The following is an 18,729-nucleotide window of genomic DNA, read 5'->3' as shown; positions in this document are numbered from 1 at the left end:
AATTTTCTGGTGGGATAAAGAACTAACTAATTGTATAAAAACAATGTATTAATTGTACAAAAAAAAAACAGAACTGTTTAAGTTCTCTATTTTCGCAAAGTGTTGTTGCTGGGATATCTCATATTTAGATGATTATGATTGCTTCATTGGACTGAGCACAGTTTACTTCAACTGGATTCTTTTTGTAAGTAGGATCTGGTCAGGAACATTAAGGTGAAAGCTTTAAAATAATGTGATAGTCAGTTGTCTGATTTAACAGATTTAATTCTTATAAAAACTAAATATTGGTTTTACATAAATACTGTTATTGTTCTATTGCTCACATTTCATATAGTTTGGAGGCTATAACGTCTCCAATAGCACCAACTTTTAACAGTGGGATAAGAACATTACATTCCATGTAAATATGATATCCTCACAAAATGAAATGCATTTACATACAACTTCTACACATGTTTAAAGAAAAAATAAAAACTGATGAACAAACACACTAATTTTGTAAAGATTGTTCATGTAAACAACACATGAATTATCAAAATGTTTAATAACAAACTTGGAAAGATGTTCTTTCACTTAATAACCAAATTAGATGAGACAAAAAAGGAATACACAAGTTCACGTCATACTTTGTACAGCTTCAGTCTCACCAGAATTTGTAGGCAAATTCTGAAGGTCTGTGACAAGAGTCTTGTCTGAAACTTCTAGAAAGCAATAACTCTTTCATTTACTCTCTCAGTTTATCCTTCCACCTGGAACGTGTGTCTACAGACATGCATGCATTCATGCGCACAAGCGTGCAACCACAGACACTCTCTCTCTCTCTCTCTCTCTCTCTCTCTCTCTCTCTCTCTCTCTCTCTCTCTCTCTGCCTGCCCCCCCATATCCCTCTCACTGTCTTTAAATATAAAAATAAATGATGTGCATTTCTTAGGAACATCTACAGCAACACAGTATAAGTACTTATCACTTTAAATCGTCAGGAATGAATTGTTTTTTCAGTCACATCTTCTAGACATAACTAACAGGACATCCTCCATCAGTAGTAGGTGACTTCTCCATCGTACTTTCACTCGTTGTAGCTTCAGGGATTCCTGTAGCACTGTCATCTGGATATTTCTCAGTCTTAACAATTCCATTTTCACTAGGAACTTTTCCCATAGCTGATGCTTTATCTTCAGTCTGTTTTTCAACAACCTTTACTATAGTATACTTCCTTGGTGGACCAGGAAACATTTTACTTATCTTCAGTGCAAGTGGATGAATTAATTTTTCATCATATATGCAGTCATCAGATGTACCTTTTAACAAAGTAGAAATACGAATGTGAATAGATGTTAAAATTTCTTCACTGGGAGGAAACAAAGAAATGAATACTTGGGTATAATCTTATAGTAAAACTAAAAACAAATCTGTATTTAAGGCATATTTTATTAACAACTGCTGGGCATATGCAGTATTTCTGTAGTTACTATTTGCAATTCTTAAATATAGTTCAGTATCTCCATGACTTTTTTGTATTTTATTGTTCAGTTTTCTTTACTTTACCTGTAATGTAGCTACCAACAACTCCAAGGAGTACTGTGAGGCCACAACCAATTAAGGAATAATACATATAGGTGATTGCATACAACTCTTCTAGAAAATTGCTGAAAATATAAAATGCTTTTATTAGCTATGTTAACTTTATCAGGCTTCTACATCAGTACATTTTATTCTAAATCAGTTTCTGAAAATTATGAGTTTACAACCAAACCACATCAGCTAAGTAACACTTTCATCTCTCTACTGCCACCAGGTTTCAGTAAAATACTACTGTCATTTCCAAGTGAAGTAGGTTATAAATAACTGAAAAGCAATCCCCTTCTTTCTGTTAAGTGTAAAATTCTATCTAAGACTCTATTTAAATTTTAAAGAGAGAAACAGGCAACCTGACTGAAGTAGGCCTATACCAGAAAGGAATTTTAAAAAATGGAATTTCTTTGTAAAACAAATCATAAATCTTAAAAAGATGCTTCAGATTTACAAAACCAGTCAAACAATAACTGGGAATTCCTGACAAGTTAAAACTGTGAACTGAACTGGATTGGAGTGAGACTCAGACAGGGATAAGTGCAAATGTGTTTCTCTGTTGGGCTCAATGGATAAAAAGATTTTTTTACAGATACATCTTGTGAAAATTCCAACTGTAAAACATGTGTGGTCACAGGAAGAAACAGCTGTAGAAACAATAAACTGGCACCAAGACTCATAAGAAACCAGTCATGGAATGAACCAGCTAGAATAGGAATGATTTTCAGCTACATGAAAGTTAATAAAAACAAGATTTCCAGAAGGAGCTGCATAAAAGTGCAGAAGAGGTCTGAGAAAAATAGTTTGTTGTGCACTTTAGTAATGATACACACAAGATGACACTGCCAACATCAGCACAGCACTTTGAAGAATAATGGAGACATTATCCCCCATACTCACAACCACCGAAGTAGTCATGAAGACTATCAGGTGTGTCTTACAACTCTTCACGCAGTTCACGTCAAGCTCGCTCCACTGGACTAACATACAAACTATTATCACACCACTCCAGCCCAGTAACACAAATGTCAACACAAACTCACAGATCCTGTTTTGGAATGCCAGCAGAATCTTAAACAAAAGAAATGAAATGGTGGCATTCATGAAGCGAAAGGGTATCCGAATCACTCTTGTGGATGAAACACTGCTTACACCTCACAAACAGCTAAACATTCCAGGTTATTGCATTTATCGTGCCAGCCAAGCAGATGGCAGGCAGGGTGGCGGCACAGCCATCATTGTACACAAAGACATAGATCACATGAACATCAAGCTCCCTGCACTTGAGAGACTAGAGGCAACAGCTGTCAGAGTCATGTTCCATGGAGCTAACACCACACTAGTATCACTGTACAATCCACCTAAAAACATAGTAACATGTGATAACAGTACAGTTCACAACATAGCACTGAGGTAACTGCCGCTGTAGATTTAAATGCAAAACACCCCAACTAAAATTCACGAATACATACCGCCAATGACAAGAAACTCTACGAACATGAACTAGGTCAAAACTACATTATACTAGGATGGGACATCTGCACATATGTGTCTGCACAGGCCTGACTCAGGCCAGACATGGTAGACGTAGCCCTCATCAAGGGCATCACATGCACACTCAACCTAATAGTTGAAAATGATCTGGACTCAGACCACATGCTGGTAATACTTCACACAAAAGAAACACTGCAGGATAGAGAACCACGCAGGATACTGAGCTACAAGCACACAAATTGGACTCTGTTCAAGGAAATGCTTGATAGTCATGTTCCGGACACTCACGAAATTAACAACACACAACAAATTGATGAGGTGGTTGAGGCTCTTACTACAGTTATCCAAGACACAGTGTCAGATTCCTTTCCACATATAACACCACAACAACACTTGATGGTCGCACCCCAGGAAATCCTGGGCCTTATCCCAATGAGGAACCACTTCAGGAGATACTGGCGGCATACCAGGCATCTGTTCTATAAGCTGTATGCTAGCAGATTCCAGGGGCTAACATGGGAGAAAATACAAACATTTAGAAATGAACAATGGAGGCAGAAACTCGCAAGGCTAGACATAACATGTTCTGTCATGTGGAAGGTAGACAGACACTTCACCAGGGAGAAACATTATACACACCTACTATACAATGCCCAGATGGCCCTGCATACCCCCGAAGGAGAAGGCAGAGCTTATGGCCACAACATTGTGTCCTTCATGCTGAACCTGGCTCCTTCAGACCCAGCATTCACTCTGTAAATGGACCAGGGGGTTACACGACTTGTAACTCAACCCAAACGCAATGAAATCAGACATACTAGCACAAATGAAATTACTTGGGCTATCAAGCATGCCAATGTAAGGAAAGCCCCTGGTTCTGATGGCATACAAAAGCACGTCTACCAAAAGTTCATGGACAGAGCTGTAGAATACGTCACACACATACCAAATGGCATCTTACAACACCAACACTTCCCTGACATTCGGATGGCAGCCAAGGTCCTGATGCTCAGGAAGCCAGGGAAAGACCACTCCCTGCTGTGAAATTACTGACCCATCAGTCTGTTGTGCTGACTTAGCAAGATTGTCAAGAAGGTAATACTAAAACACATCAGTAGGCGCTGCGTTGCCAATGACACCCTATAGCTGGAGCAATTTGACTTTTGCAATCACCACTCAGCAACTCAATAGCTCCTCTGCATAGCTCAATGTATAACACATGCTACATCACGAACAAAGAAACAGGGTCTGTGTTCCTGGACATTGAACAACCTTTCAACAGTCTCTGGCACGATGACCTCATATGCAAACTAAATGATACTGGTTTTCCTGATGGTCTAGTACATCTCACACACTCATATCTCACAAACAGATGTTTCAACACTGATGTGCAGGGCAGGCAATTGATGCAATATGATATCCAAGCTAGAGTACTCCAGGGAAGCATACTGGGGCCTATATTCTTCAACCTGTACATTAATGATCTCCAAGCAATACAAAACACGACACTGGCCATCTATGCTGATGATACAGCCATCCTCGCACAAGATCGAATACCATTGAACATAAATCCATGATTACAGACAGCCCTCAGAACTGCTGAGCCTTGGTTGGAATGATGGCGTGTTGAAGTAAACTTTGAACAAATGTGAAGCAATTCTGTTCACAAGCAGACTGAAGCTGCTGCGCAAGCATCAATACTATAGACAGGTGACACTACATGCATGCCCAATACGTTTCTGAGAGAAAGTTAGATACCTCGGTGTTTTTCTGGACTGGAAACTTAACATAGGGGGGATCACATAGAATATGTCACCAACAGAATGCACATGAGGGTCAATCAATTTTACCCAATGCTCAACAGGGAAAGCAGACTACATGAGGAGGGGGGGGGGGGGGGAGGGGGCTCGAGGTCGATATACATGACACTGATTAGATCTCTGATGATGTATTCAGTTGACATCTGGGGTATGGAGCTCCTACACACTTGTGATGCCTGCAGATTGTACAGAACAAAGTGCTACGCATCATTAGCACTGTGAATCTTCACACTGAATACCACCTTGAAACCTTCAAGGAATATTCAAAAACCTCGCCACATGACTATACAGGAACTTGAGACACTCTGACAGTCCATTCATCCTTACTCTCGGACACTATGATCCCAACCATAGGTGGAAGCATAAGTGGCCAAAGACTGCTAAGTAGCGCATAATCACCATGGCGAGCTTACACACACTCACAAGTGACAATATTGGCAAGCCCTTGCACATCGGCAATTCTTACTGGATATGCCAGCTGCTATCACAGCTGACCAACAGGCAACAGCAGGGAAGCTGACAAGCCCACACACTTATGCACAAACCAAACCCCAACATTACCCTACACTGTGAATCCAATCTATGACCTTTCAGGGACTAGCCGATGATGAACCTAACTGTTATAGGTACACTGAAGCTGGCCAAGAAGCCAGCACTGGTTCCCAGCTGAAACCATTGAGTAACAATGCTTCACAATGTTGAAGGAATCCACCTGTGTGATACGCACTACTAACAAAACCTACCCTTTCATGACCTGTCACAGGTAGCAAGAAATCCGCTACTGCTCTTACTACCTGACCCAACTACCACGGAGACCTTTTTTCCCTTCACTTTTGCCGTGGCACTTTTTTTCCCCTCTGCCCTTCTAACTGCTACCCTTTGTGTTGGTCATCATGCCAGTGTGGGCATGGAGGGGCTCCACCCTACAAAACTAGTAATGATATGTGAATTGTGCTGAGGTGGACAGTAATAAGCATCAAAGATTTGAATAATTCCAGACTCTAATAGTTTAGGGTGAACTGTGTAAGCTAGTGTGGCTAAATAAATATTATATATCATTCATGTAACTGAAAATTTATACAGTACTAGGACATCAGAAACAATTATTGAGTGTCTGACATTGCCAAAGTCTTATTTTTCAGTGTCCATTGATGTTTAAATTATTGAACAAAGTTTTAAAAGCCACTGGTAGTGGATAATTAACTTATAATTATTTTGGCTCAGTTCAGTAAATGGATTTGGTGAAATCAATGGACAAATGATCAGTGAACCAATACTGTGAGTTGTTTTTTCTCAACATTACTGATGACTTACAAGGAATGTAATGTACATTAAAAACAGAACTTCACTCACTCTGCATCTCCATCAAGTGCATCAACTACTTCCTCTGTGGAGTTCAGTAGGTACTCTGGTAGCTTGCCTGAGATGTTTAATCTACTCATTAATTCTTCAACACTCAGTGCATATGAAATTATTGGGTTTGCTGGTGCCAGATCAGCATATGACGTATTTGTACAACCTTCTGTAGAAAGTGGTAACAGAGCAATTGGTCCTTGGTCAACAGTCATTCTGCCGAATGTGATCCATAAAGTAACAGCATGGCTTACAATCATACCTAAGGCTGCCCCCTGAAAAAATATATCTGTATCATTAATTAATTATTATTTACAATATTACTAAGTGCAGAATTATATATGAGAAAACATTGCTGTAAGCATTGGTAAAATTATGAAAGTTTAAACTCTGTATTTTGCATTTAAATGTAGGCCCAAAAATGAATTATTGAGAAAATGCAGGGTTATGTATGATTCAAAATGTCAAAAAGTTGCTTTGGTGGAATATTGTGGCACCTACATGTTTTTATCTGGCGGCAAATCCAAATAGCGTATTTGCAATTGATCTACTGGGAAAGCCTGGAAAGGGTCACCTTCATTAGACCACAAAAAGAGGAATATCTGCTGCTCTAATCTGTGTGCACCTACATATGCCACACCAGAAATATCTTTCTGAATTGCCTCTCCTGCTTTTCCTTCCTCTTCCTACCCCACATCTCTTCCGTGTGCAATCACCCAATGCATGCTGCTATACCAGGAGATTGAGTATAAGATCACATTGCTCAGTGTCTCTTCTGTTCAGTTAAGAATAACTGATTCTTGTACAATCAAACAATGAAAAATTCACACACACACACACACACACACACACACACACACACACACACACACACACACACACTCTCTCTCTCTCTCTCACTCTCTCTCTCTCTCTCTCTCTCTCTCTCTTTCTCTCTCTACATGCAGCAGCAGTGCATGATGATGGGAGAGAGGCAACTGGGTGGGGGTAAGGCAGAGGTGACGCTGGGCTGGGCTGGAGTGGAGAGTGGAAGGGGAGGGATAGCAGGGTAGGGTGTGGGACAGTGAAATGCTGCTGGGGAGTAGGCAGGGATGAGATGGAGAGAGTGTGGGAAGGAGAGGGGGAGGGTAACGGGAAAGGAGAGAAGTAAAAAGACTGGGTGCATTGGTGGAATAGAGGGCTGTTTAGTGCTGGAATGGGAGCATGGGAGGGGCTAGATGGGCGAGGACAATGACTAATGAAGATTGAGGCCAGGAAGGTTACAGGAACATAGGATATACTACAGGGAGTTCCTACCTGCACAATTCAGAAGAGCTAGTGTTGGTGGGAAGGATCCACATGGCACAGACTGTGAAGCAGTCATTGAAATGAAGGATGTCATGTTGGGCAGCATGCTCAGCAACAGGGTGGTTCAGCTGTTTCTTGGTCACAGTTTGTCAGCAGTCATTCATGCGGACAGACAGCTTGTGGTTGTCATGCCCACATAGAATGCAGCACACTGGTTGCAGCTTAACTTGTAGATCACATGACAGGTTTCACAGGTAGCCCTGCCTTTGATGGGATAGGTGATGTTTGTGACTGAACTGGAGTAGGTGCAGTGGGAGGATGTATGAGAAAGGTCTTGAATTTAGGTTTATTACAGGGATATGAGCCATGAGGTAAGGGATTGCGAGCAGGGATTGTGTAGGGATGGATGAGTATATTTCTAGGTTCGGTGGATGGCGGAATACCACTGTGGGAGGGGTGGGAAGGATAGTGGGCAGGACATTTCTCATTTCAGGGCACAACTAGAGGTAGTTGAAACCCTGGCGGAGAACTTAATTCGGTTGCTCCAGTCCTGTGTGGGACTGAGTTTACGGGGGGCCAGACAGTGAGGTTGTGGGAGGTGGTGGGTGACTGGGAAGATAACAGATGGGAGATTTGTTTTTGTACCACATTGGGAGGATAATTACAGTCTGTAAAGACCTCAGTGAAGCCCTCAGTATATTTCAAGAGGGACAGCTCGTCACTGCAGATGCGATGACTATGGGTGGCTAGGGTGCATGGAAGGGACTTCTTAGTATGGAAAGGCGGCAGCTGTCAAAGTGGAGGTATTCCTGGTGGATAGTAGGTTTGATATGAACAGAGCAACTGATGTCGTCATCTTCAAGATGGAGGCCTACATCTAGGAGGGTGGCTTGTTGGGTTGAGTAGATCCAGATGAAGCAAATGGGGGAGAAGCTGTTGAGGTTATGGGAGAATGTGGAAGGGTGTCCTCACCCTTGATCCAGATAGTGAAGATGTCATCAGTGAATCTGAACCAGGCGAGGAGTTTAGGATTCTGGGTGTTTATGAAGGATTCCTGTAGATGGACCATGGATAGGCTGGCATAGGATGTTGCCATGCGGGTGCCCAAAGCTGTACCCTGGATTTGTCTGTAGTTAATGCCTCCAAAGGAGAAGAAATTGTGAGTGAGGATATAGTTGGTCATGGCAACTAGGAAGGAGGTTGTTGGTTTGGAATCCATTGGGTGCTGGGGAAGGTGATTTTCAATAGCGGTAAGGCCTTGGGTATTAGTGATGTTAATGTAAAGGGAGGTGGTGCCAGTAGCAATGAGCATGGCACTGTGTGGTAAAGGAAGAGGAACTGTGGGGAGTCATTGGAGGAAATGGTTGGTATCTTTTATATAGGAGGGTAGGTTCCGGGTGATAGGCTGAAGGTATTGGTCTATGAGAGCAGAGATTCTCTCAGTGGGAGCACAGTAACCGGCCACAATGGAAAATCCTGGGTGGTTGGATTAAGGACTTTAGGAAGCATGTAGAAGGCGGGAGTGCAGGGAGTGGTAGAGGTGAGGAGAGAGACGGGGTCCAGGCAGAGGTTCTGGGATGTGCCTAAGGATTTGAGGAGAGACTGGAGATCCTGCTGGATTTCTGGAATGGAGTCACAGAAACAAGGTTTGTAGGTAGATGTATCTGACAGCTGGTGGAGTCCTTCTGCCAAGTAACCCTTGCGGTTCAAAACAATAGTGGTGGAACCTTTATCCACAGGTAGGATTATAAGGTTGGCATCAATTTTAGGTGGTGGACTGTGGTTCTTTCTGCAGATGTAAGGTTACTTTGCATGTTGAGGGATTTGGGGAATGATGGTGAGGCAAGGTTTGAGGTTAAGAAATTCTGGGAAGTTAACAGGGGGTGATTTGGGGGCAGTTGGGGTGGATCACAATTAGATGGGTGAGTGAACTGAGTCAGGCAGGGTTCAACATTGGTCTTTGCTTGAGTCTGATTGGTAGAGATGGTGACGAAAAAGTGTTTACACTGTAGGGTCCGGGAGAAGGAGAGAAGCTCTTTAACAAGTCCTGCATGATTGAATTTGGGAGTGGGGCAAAAGGTGAGGCCTTTGGAAAGTGAAAGGACTGATATTTATGTGGGGCTAAGGCTTTTTGAAGAAAGGTTCATGACTGTGTTTTGGGTCTGTTTAGTTGCTGGATTCTGTGTGGTGGTGGGAGGGAGTTTTGGAAGATGGAATAAATGTAGTAGGTCTGTGAGATGGGATGTGGGAGAGGTTTGAAGGTTGTTGTAGAGGTGGTGTGCAGTGGTAGTCCAAGATTGGAGTAGGAAGTGTGCAGGGTAGAGAGTTTTCTGAGGTGGCTTTGTGCACATTGCTGTATTTCCTGGAGGATAGAAGTTTCAATGGGTGTTATGGGTTCCAGGAATTTGGGATTGCATAGCAGGAGAATTTTACGGATGGAGATAGGGTACTGAAAGGAGGTTTGGGGTTGATTGATATGGCTTTGCAGGATTATGCTGGTGAGAGCTAAGGACTAGCAGAGTCTGAACAGATGGAGATCATTGTGGAAGGAGGGGTGGCAGCTTGAGCTGGGTAATTTAATGGTAAGGTCATTTGGGGGGATTCTAAGAGCCAAGCAGCAATACAGGAACATTATATGGGGCTGGGTTCTGGGTAAGGATAAGGAAACTTTTCTGTACTGATGCAGGTGGAATGACCAAGGATCCATGGTGGTGGAAAAAACGCCCAGAATATGTAAAAAATCGTAGAATTACATCTGAAAAAATTCGTACAAATACATTCAAATAAATGGGAAAAATTATGAAAAGGATGAAATGAATGAAATAGGGGGAAAGAAGATGAAATCTGAGTGAGTACAGTGATATTCAAAGACGAAAACCCACTAAAATTGGCGTGAAGTCACAATAAGATCAAAGAAAAGATATAAATAAAAAAATTGCTGTGGGTTGCAGGTATGAGTGTGAAGAAGAGGAAAAGCAGATGAGACTGTATGAGGTGAAATTAGTAGGTGCAAACTGGGATAAGACAGAGAATAAGTGGAGCCAGGGGAGGGGTTGGTGGGATGTGATACAAGGTTGTGTGGCTCCGGAAAGGTGCAGGAAATAATACACAAAAATATGGGAGAGTGATCAATATGAAGATATAGGATTAATGATATTGGTAGGAGTGATGTGGGACATAAGATGCTGCTAGAATCAGCTTAGTCTGTTGTGTGCGGCCAAGACAGCAGATACAATGTGGCTCGTAAGTAGAGCATACAGTGAGGTTTGTAATGTGACAAAAGAATACAGGAAAGAAGAGAATGAAGGATGGACATTGAGTATAGTAATGTATTAGAAAATAGTAACAAAGAAAAGCCACCAGGCAAAACCAAAAAATGGAGCATCCAGGATGAAATGTAACAGTATTATGAAAAGGATAGTTGCTACTCACCATATAGTGGAGTTGCTCAGTTGAAGATAGGCATTACAGAAATGCTGTCCAAAATAAGTTTTTGACCGACAAGGCCTTTGTCAAAAATAGATGACAGACAGTCTGCCTGGTATGGAGAATGGAAGGGAAGGAATAGCAGGGTAGGGGTGGGGGAGCATGCAGGGACAAAGTGGACAGAGAGTAGGGCAGCTAGGTGCAGTCGGGAGGTTAGACAGAGATTAGTGAAAGGGGGGGGGGGGGGGGCGAGGTAGCGGAAAAGGAGTGAATCAAAAAGACCGTGTGTTGGTGCAATAGAGGGCTATGTAGTGCTGGAATGGGTACAGGTACAGGTACAGGGAAGAGGCTAGGTGGATGAGGACAATGACTAATGAAGGTTGAGGCCAGGAGGGTTACGGGAACGCAGGACATATTGCAGGGAGAGTTCCCACCTGTGCAATTCAAAAAAGCTGGTGTTGGTGGAAAGGATCCATGTGGCACAAGCTGTGAAGCAGTCACTGAAATGATGAATGTCGTGTTGGGCAGTGTGCTCAACAACAGGGCTGTTTTTTGGCCACAGTTTGTTGATGGCCATTTATGCAGACAGACAGTTTGCTGGTTTTCCCCACATAGTATGTGATTCTTGTACAGATGTTAATGATACCAGAGTGGTCTTTAAAGGAGCAAAAGTTACAAGTAATGCTGACACCAAGCAGTGTGGACATACTGGATGAAAGTTATTAAATTCTGTATTTTCTTCAAATGCAATGTAATTTCATTTATTTGTGTTGAGGGTACTTGAAATACTCAACACTAGAATAGTGATATGTGAGAACATAGTGTATAATAAAGTAAGCAGTTTTAAAAGTAAATGCAACTTTGTATCATAGTTGCAACAAAAGAATAAATTCTCCTGAAATGGAAATTTGTGCTTCACAGAAGAAATGTAGAATTTTTAGTGATAAAGACATAAAGTAATTTATGTATAGTTGTTTTCAGATTACAGTAATCATTCAGTGATTTTTTTTTTCTCTATATCATTTACATAATATGAGAATGAGGATTATTTTATGATATTGTTTCACTGGTTCCTATTACTGCTTAAACTCACCAGTAAATAGGGCTGAAGATTTAGAAAAAAGAGCACATCAGCTAAATGTTTTTTATCCTTAGCCTTGTTATCTAAGCATTCATGTTAATTCTATTCAAAAATAAAGTATTAATACTAAGAAAGTTGCTGTCTCATCAGCTGTAATTTTATATCAATGAATAATTATATTACTGATTTCTTCAATGTTTGATGTACTCTAATCATATTATTACTAAGTGTATGTTATAAAGAAATTACAATGTACAATACCTAAACAATAAAAATGAAATGAATAGTTACTTCTATACTGCTGTACAAGTTAAATGTGTATTTGAAGTCAATTTTTGCAATGTTGAAGCAGAAGTTAATGTTATGTACATGTTGTTGCTATTTTAACTTCTATTCATTTGGATTGAAAAAGACAAAGTGAAGAAGAGTGATTAAGAGAGATGATGTCAAGAATGGTATGCATGCATATGACTTCTGTATACATTTCTATCACATCATCCTTTTTAAATAGCAGGGTACCATACCTTCCAGTTGCAGCACGGGAACAGCATTGCTAATACAAATACTCCAAGGAGAGGTCCACTTGTTGCAGATGTCATAAGCATTGAAGACTCGATGACTCCTGATGACATTGCAACAAGGAATGCAATTCCTGTGATAATGGCTCCAAGAAAAATACCTGTTGGTAAGAAATTATGTTTTGGAATAAATGTATAATAATTTACATTGAATTTTACTAATGTACCATAACTATATATTCCTTTACAATGTCAACTGTTTATTATTATCTCATCTCTTAAGAAATAAAACAGTTAGTACCCATGTACATATATTTTTGGTTGTGGTGATACATTTAGTCTTTCAATAGTTGAGTAAGTTTTTGGTACTTCTTTTGTTTTGCAACAGGTATATATTATAAAGCAAGCTACATGTATGAAAATTATGTAAATAATGAATAAACAGTCAACCAAACCAAAATTGTGATGAGTATTAACAAACACATATGTATGTCATACTCCATAGGTCTCTGAAAGTAGTAGTACCTTAAAGGATGCAGAATAATTCACAGACATGCATTGCTACAGTCAGGCAGATTTCATATATAATTCATCACACATCATTTATCGTGTTCTACAGTGTCCATCAAGAACAGGTGTGGAATAAGTCAAGGCATAACATAGCAATAAATTATCACTATACTTCTTAAAATTATTTGTGCTTATGCCAGCTAAATGTGACAGAGTCAATTAAGAAGAAAGTTGCAGTTTTGGTGATGCGGAGAATCACTCATCTTGATACAGTCCAAGTTGCTATTTTATTATTTTACTTCTGGTAGTTAGTTTCAGCTACGCCATCTCCACACAAAATATGGAAGAATTAAATTAGTTATAATAGGCATAGATAAAATTATAATACAACAGTTGTTGTTGTGGTCTTCAGTCCAGATTGGTTTGTTACAGCTCTCCATGCTTCTCTATCCTGTGCAAGCCTCTTCATCTCTGAATAGCTACTGCAACCTACATCCTTCTGCATATGCTTAGTGTATTCATCTCTCTCTCTCCCCCTTTACGTCTTTTACCCTCCATGCTTCCCTCCAATACTAAACTGGTGATCCCTTGATGCCTCAGAATGTGTCCTACCAACCTATACCTTCTTCTAGTCAAGTTGTGCCACAAATTACCCTTCTCCCCAATTCTGTTCAATACCACCTCATTAGTTACATGATCTAGCCATCTAATCTTCAGCATTCTTCTGCAGCAACACATTCTGCAAGCTTCTGTTCTCTTTTTGTCTAAACTAGCTATCGTCCATGTTTCACTTCCATACAAGGCTACACTCCATACAAATACTTTCAGAAAAGACTTCCTGACACTGAAATCTATACTCAATGTTAACAAATGTCTCTTTTTCAGAAATGCTTTCGCTGCCATAGCCAGTCTACATTTTATATAATCCCTACTTCAACAGTCATCAGTTATTTTGCTCCCCAAATAGCAAAACTCATCTACTACCTTAAGTTTCTCATTTCCTAATCTAATTCCCTCAGCATCACCTGATTTAATTAGGCTACATTCCATTATCCTCATTTTGCTTTTGTTGATATTCATCTTATATTGTCCTTTCAAGAAACTGTCCATTCTGTTCAGCTTCTCTTCCAGCTCCTTTGCTGTCTCCAATAGAATTACAATATCATCGGAAACCTCAAAGTTTTTATTTCTTCTCCATGTATTTTAATTCCTACTCCTTCTTTTGTTTTCTTTACTACTTGCTCACTATACAGATTGAATAATACCAGGGATAGGCTGCAACCCTGTCTCACTTCCTTCCCAACCACTGCTTCACTTTCATGCCCCTTGACTCTTATAACTGTCCCTGGTTTCTGTACAAATTGTAAACAGTCTTTCACTCTGTTTTTTTACACCTGCCACTTTCACAATTTGAAGACAGTATTACAGTCAACATTGTCAAAAGCCTTCTCTAAATCTACAAATGCTATAAATTTAAGTCTGCCTTTCTCTGACCTATCTTCTAAGATAAGTCATAGAGTCAGCATCACCTCACATGTCCCTACATTTCTATGGTATCCAAACTGATCTTCCCCATAGTTCATCTTCTACCAGTTTTTCCATTTGTATGTAAGGAATTCGTGTTAGTATTTTTCAATTGTGACTTATTAAGCTGATAGTTTGGTAATTTTCACGCCTGTCAGCACGTGCTTTCTTTGAATTGGAATTATTATAATCTCCTTGAAGTCTGAGCATATTTTGCCTGTCTCATACATCTTGCACACCAGATGGAAGAGTTTTGTGATGGCTTGCTCTCCCAAGGCTATAAGTAGTTCTAATGTAATGTTGTCTACTCCCGGGGCATTGTTTTGACTTAGGTATTTCAGTGTTCTGTCAAATTCTTCATGCAGTATCATATCTCCCATTTCATCTTAATCTATGTCCTCTTCCATTTCCATAATATTGCCCCCAAGTAAATGACATGAAGTGTCATGTCATGTGGCGAGGGCCTCCCGGCGGACAGACCCAATCACCTGGTGCAAGTATTTTGAGGTGACGCCACTTCAGTGACTTGCACGTCAATGAGGATGAAATGATGATGACGAAATTGACACAAACAACCAGTCCCTGAATGGATAAAATCTCCAACTGACCTGGGAGTTGAACACGGGCCATCCCGGATTGACAAGCGGGTGCACTGTTTACTCAGCTACAGAGGCGGACTGCCCTCAAGTACATTTCCCTTATATAGCCCCTCTAATTACTCCTTTCACCTTCTGCTTTCCCTTCTTTGCTTGGAACTGGTTTTCCATCAGAGCTCTTGATATTCATACAGGTGGTTCTCTTTTCTCCAAAGGTCTCTCTAATTTTCCTGTAGGCAGTATCTATCTTACCCCCTAGCAATATATGCCTCTACATCCATACTTTTGTCCTCTAGCCATCCCTGCTTAGTCATTTTGCACTTCCTGTCACTCTCATTTTTGAGACATTTGTATTCCTTTTTGCCTGCTTCATTTACCACATTTTTATATTTTCTCCTTTCATCAATTACATTCATCTTCTGTTGTCCAAGGATTTCTACTAGCCCTCATCTTTTTACCTGCGTGATCCTCTGCTGCCTCCACTATTTCATCTCTCAAAATTGCCCATTCTTCTTCCACTGTATCTCTATCCTCTTTTCTTGTCAATCATTCTGTAACGCTCTCTCTGAAACTCTCTACAGCCTTGGGTTCTTTTGGTTTATCCAGGTGCCATCTCCTTAAATTCTTACCTTCTTGCAGTGTCTTCAGTTTTAGTCTACAGTTCATAACCAATAAATTGTGGTCATAGTCCACCTCTGCCCCTGAAAATCTCTTACAATTTAAAACCTTGTTCCTAAATCTCTGTCTTATCATTATATAATCTGTCTGAAACCTTTCATTGTCTCTAGGCCTCTTCCATGTATACAAACTTCTTTCATGATTCTTAAACCAAGTGTTCGGTATGATTAAGTTATGCTCTGTGCAAAATTCTACCAGGCGGCTTCCTCTTTCATTTCTTACCCCCAGTCCATATTCACCTACTACTTTTCCTTCTCTTCCTTTTCCTACTATCAAAGTCCATTCCCCCATGACTATTAAATTTTCGTCTCTCTTAACTATCTGAATAATTTCTTTTATCGCATCATAAATTTCTTCAATCTCTTCATCATCTGCAGAGATAGCTAGCATATAATATTGTATTGGTAGGTGTGGGCTTTGTGTCTGTCTTGGCTACAATAATGCATTCACTATGCTGTTCATAGTAGCTTATCCACGTTTCTGTCATTTTATTCATTATTAAACCTACTCATGGATTGTCCTTATTTGATTTTGTATTTATGACTGTGTATTCAGCTTACCAGAAGTCTTGTTCTTCCTGTCATCAAACTTCACAAATTCCCACTATATCTAATTTTAACCTATCCATCTCCCTTTTTAAATTTTCTAACCTACTTGCCCGATTAAGGGATCTGACATTCCACGCTCTAATCAGTAGAACACCAGTTTTGTTTCTGCTGATAACGACGTCCTCCTGAGTAGTCCCTGTCCAAAGATCTGAATGGAGGACTATTTTACTTCTGGAATATTTTACCCAAGAGAACACCATCATAATTTAACCATACAGTACAGCTACATGTCCTCGGGAAGAATTACAGCTGTAGTTTCCTCTTGATTTCAGCCATTTGCAGTACCAGCACAGCTATGCCGATTTGGTTGATGTTACAAGGCCAGATCAGTCAATCATCCAGACTGTTGCCCCTGAAACTACTGAAAAGGCTGCTGCCCCTCTTCAGGAACCACATGTTTGTCTGGCCTCTCAACAGATACCCCTCTGTTGTGGTTGCATCTATGGTATGGCTATCTGTATTGCTGAAGCACACAAGCCTCTCCACTAATGGCAAGTTCCATGGTTCTTAGGTGGAATAACACAGCTAGGAATGAAAATATGTAGATTTAAAGAGTCATTGTGGTTGCAGTGCAGTCACCAATGAGGTAGTAGTGCCCCATAATGGGCACATATCAGCTATGTAAATGAAGCAACTTGTGACTGACAAGCAGCAGTGCTCATCGTTTCATACAATTAAGCTGTTCATTCGTTCATTCATTTGTCTGTATTTCTCTCCTTCCCTCATATTCTGTAGATCCCATCAAGAAGGAGAATCTTCTGGGATGTGGAACAAGTCAAGATACACTTTAACATGAGACAAGGAAATCATAAAAGTTTAAGCTGTATGAACAAACTATCACCACACTACTTAATGCTGGTCATGCTTATGCTGTCTAAATTTAATTCAGTAAGTTAAAAAGGAAGCCACTGCTTTGAAAATAGCTGCTGCCTTCTCAATTATACTGTAGAGCTGCTGTTTACCTGCTATTTGTCCCTGCATCTGTACAAACAATCCTATTTACAGAGCATTTTTACTTGTCATGTTGCTTTATAGTGAATACTATTATATACCATGTAGGTAACCTAACTTTTCAATCTGTATATAGGTATCCAGATAATCCAAAAAAAAGAGTGGCTAATTATATACATTTTTGATTTTCTTTTGAACTGGTAAGGATTTCCAGTTTCTTGCTTTATGGAGTATGGGAGCTTGCTGAATATCTCCCCACCAGAGCACATAACTCCATTCTGAACCCTAAACTCTTGTCTTATGCTCGATCAACACAATGAGAGATTCTTCTAAAAATGTAACACACTGATCTGAGATTCTTGATTAGTTTATATGTTGACTTCACTTTAACTTGCAATCCAACTAGGTCCCAAGGAACATCACACAGAGAATTTTATTTAATGTGTGAACATCAGTGTCTACTTCTGCTGCTACCAGGACATTGCATAACATGGCTCTTTGCAAGAATGACTGAATTGTCCCCACAATAACATTCCCATTGAAACTAGGATTAGCCGGCCAGAGTGGCTGAGCAGTTCTAGGCGCTACAGTCTGGAACCATGCGACCGCTACGGTCACAGGTTCGAATCCTGCCTCCTGCATGGATGTGTGTGATGTCCTTAGGTTAGTTAGGTTTAAGTAGTTCTAAGCTCTAGGGGACTGATGCCCTCAGCAGTTAAGTCTCATAGTGCTCAGAGCCATTTTTGAAACTAGGATTACATATTGTAAAATAGATTGATAATTTATTTCTAAATTCAAGTGGCCTTTGGAAAATATATGAGAAAATCTTAATAAATTTAGAGTATCCGTATCAATCATGTTTAGCTAAGAAGAAAACAGTAAATTTCAGAGAGTTATCAGAGGGACTTCACAGGATTAGAAATGCAAAGAAGTTTACAGGGACACACAGTGGATAATGAATTTAATTCTTTCCCAAAAATATGCTTAAAATATGTCTACATAATGCCTATTTCTTCATCAGAGGCACATATGAATAAAATAATTAGTGGAAAAAATGCGTTGTACACATGCACAGTCTCATTCACAAAGTGCCCCATTGTTAATGCAGTCTGCTAAGCAACCATTTCTTTGCTTAACAGCTGCACAGCTTAGCAGCATAATTGTGATGAAATGTGATAGAAAAAGAAAATCTGAAGGTGACTATGAGTAAATCAGTATCTAAGTAACAGGGGTTCTATATGCAAAAAAATATAAAGTGGCAGTGAAATTATTGTATCCAAATGTTAGAAGGATGTCACAAGATTTTGATTCTGC

At 40.1% G+C, this 18,729-nt stretch overlaps 1 protein-coding gene across 1 annotated transcript in view; it reads right to left on the bottom strand.

The window, feature by feature from the left end:
* Positions 1-291: 291 nt before the first annotated feature.
* The window catches only part of LOC126474042 (sodium-coupled monocarboxylate transporter 1), a 320,142-nt gene continuing 301,704 nt past the window's right edge, over positions 292-18,729 (bottom strand). Inside the window, exons 11-14 of the mRNA XM_050101454.1 lie at positions 12,555-12,709; positions 6,237-6,511; positions 1,546-1,646; positions 292-1,298 (exon numbers count right to left, since the gene is read on the bottom strand). Coding sequence (XP_049957411.1) covers positions 1,009-1,298; positions 1,546-1,646; positions 6,237-6,511; positions 12,555-12,709 — 821 coding nt within the window. The 3' untranslated portion in view covers positions 292-1,008. The remainder of the gene's footprint in view (positions 1,299-1,545; positions 1,647-6,236; positions 6,512-12,554; positions 12,710-18,729) is intronic.

Source organism: Schistocerca serialis, chromosome 4, assembly GCF_023864345.2.
Source record: "Schistocerca serialis cubense isolate TAMUIC-IGC-003099 chromosome 4, iqSchSeri2.2, whole genome shotgun sequence".
Classification (NCBI taxonomy): Eukaryota; Metazoa; Arthropoda; class Insecta; order Orthoptera; family Acrididae; genus Schistocerca; species Schistocerca serialis.
This window is presented reverse-complemented; position numbering and strand designations above follow the sequence as displayed.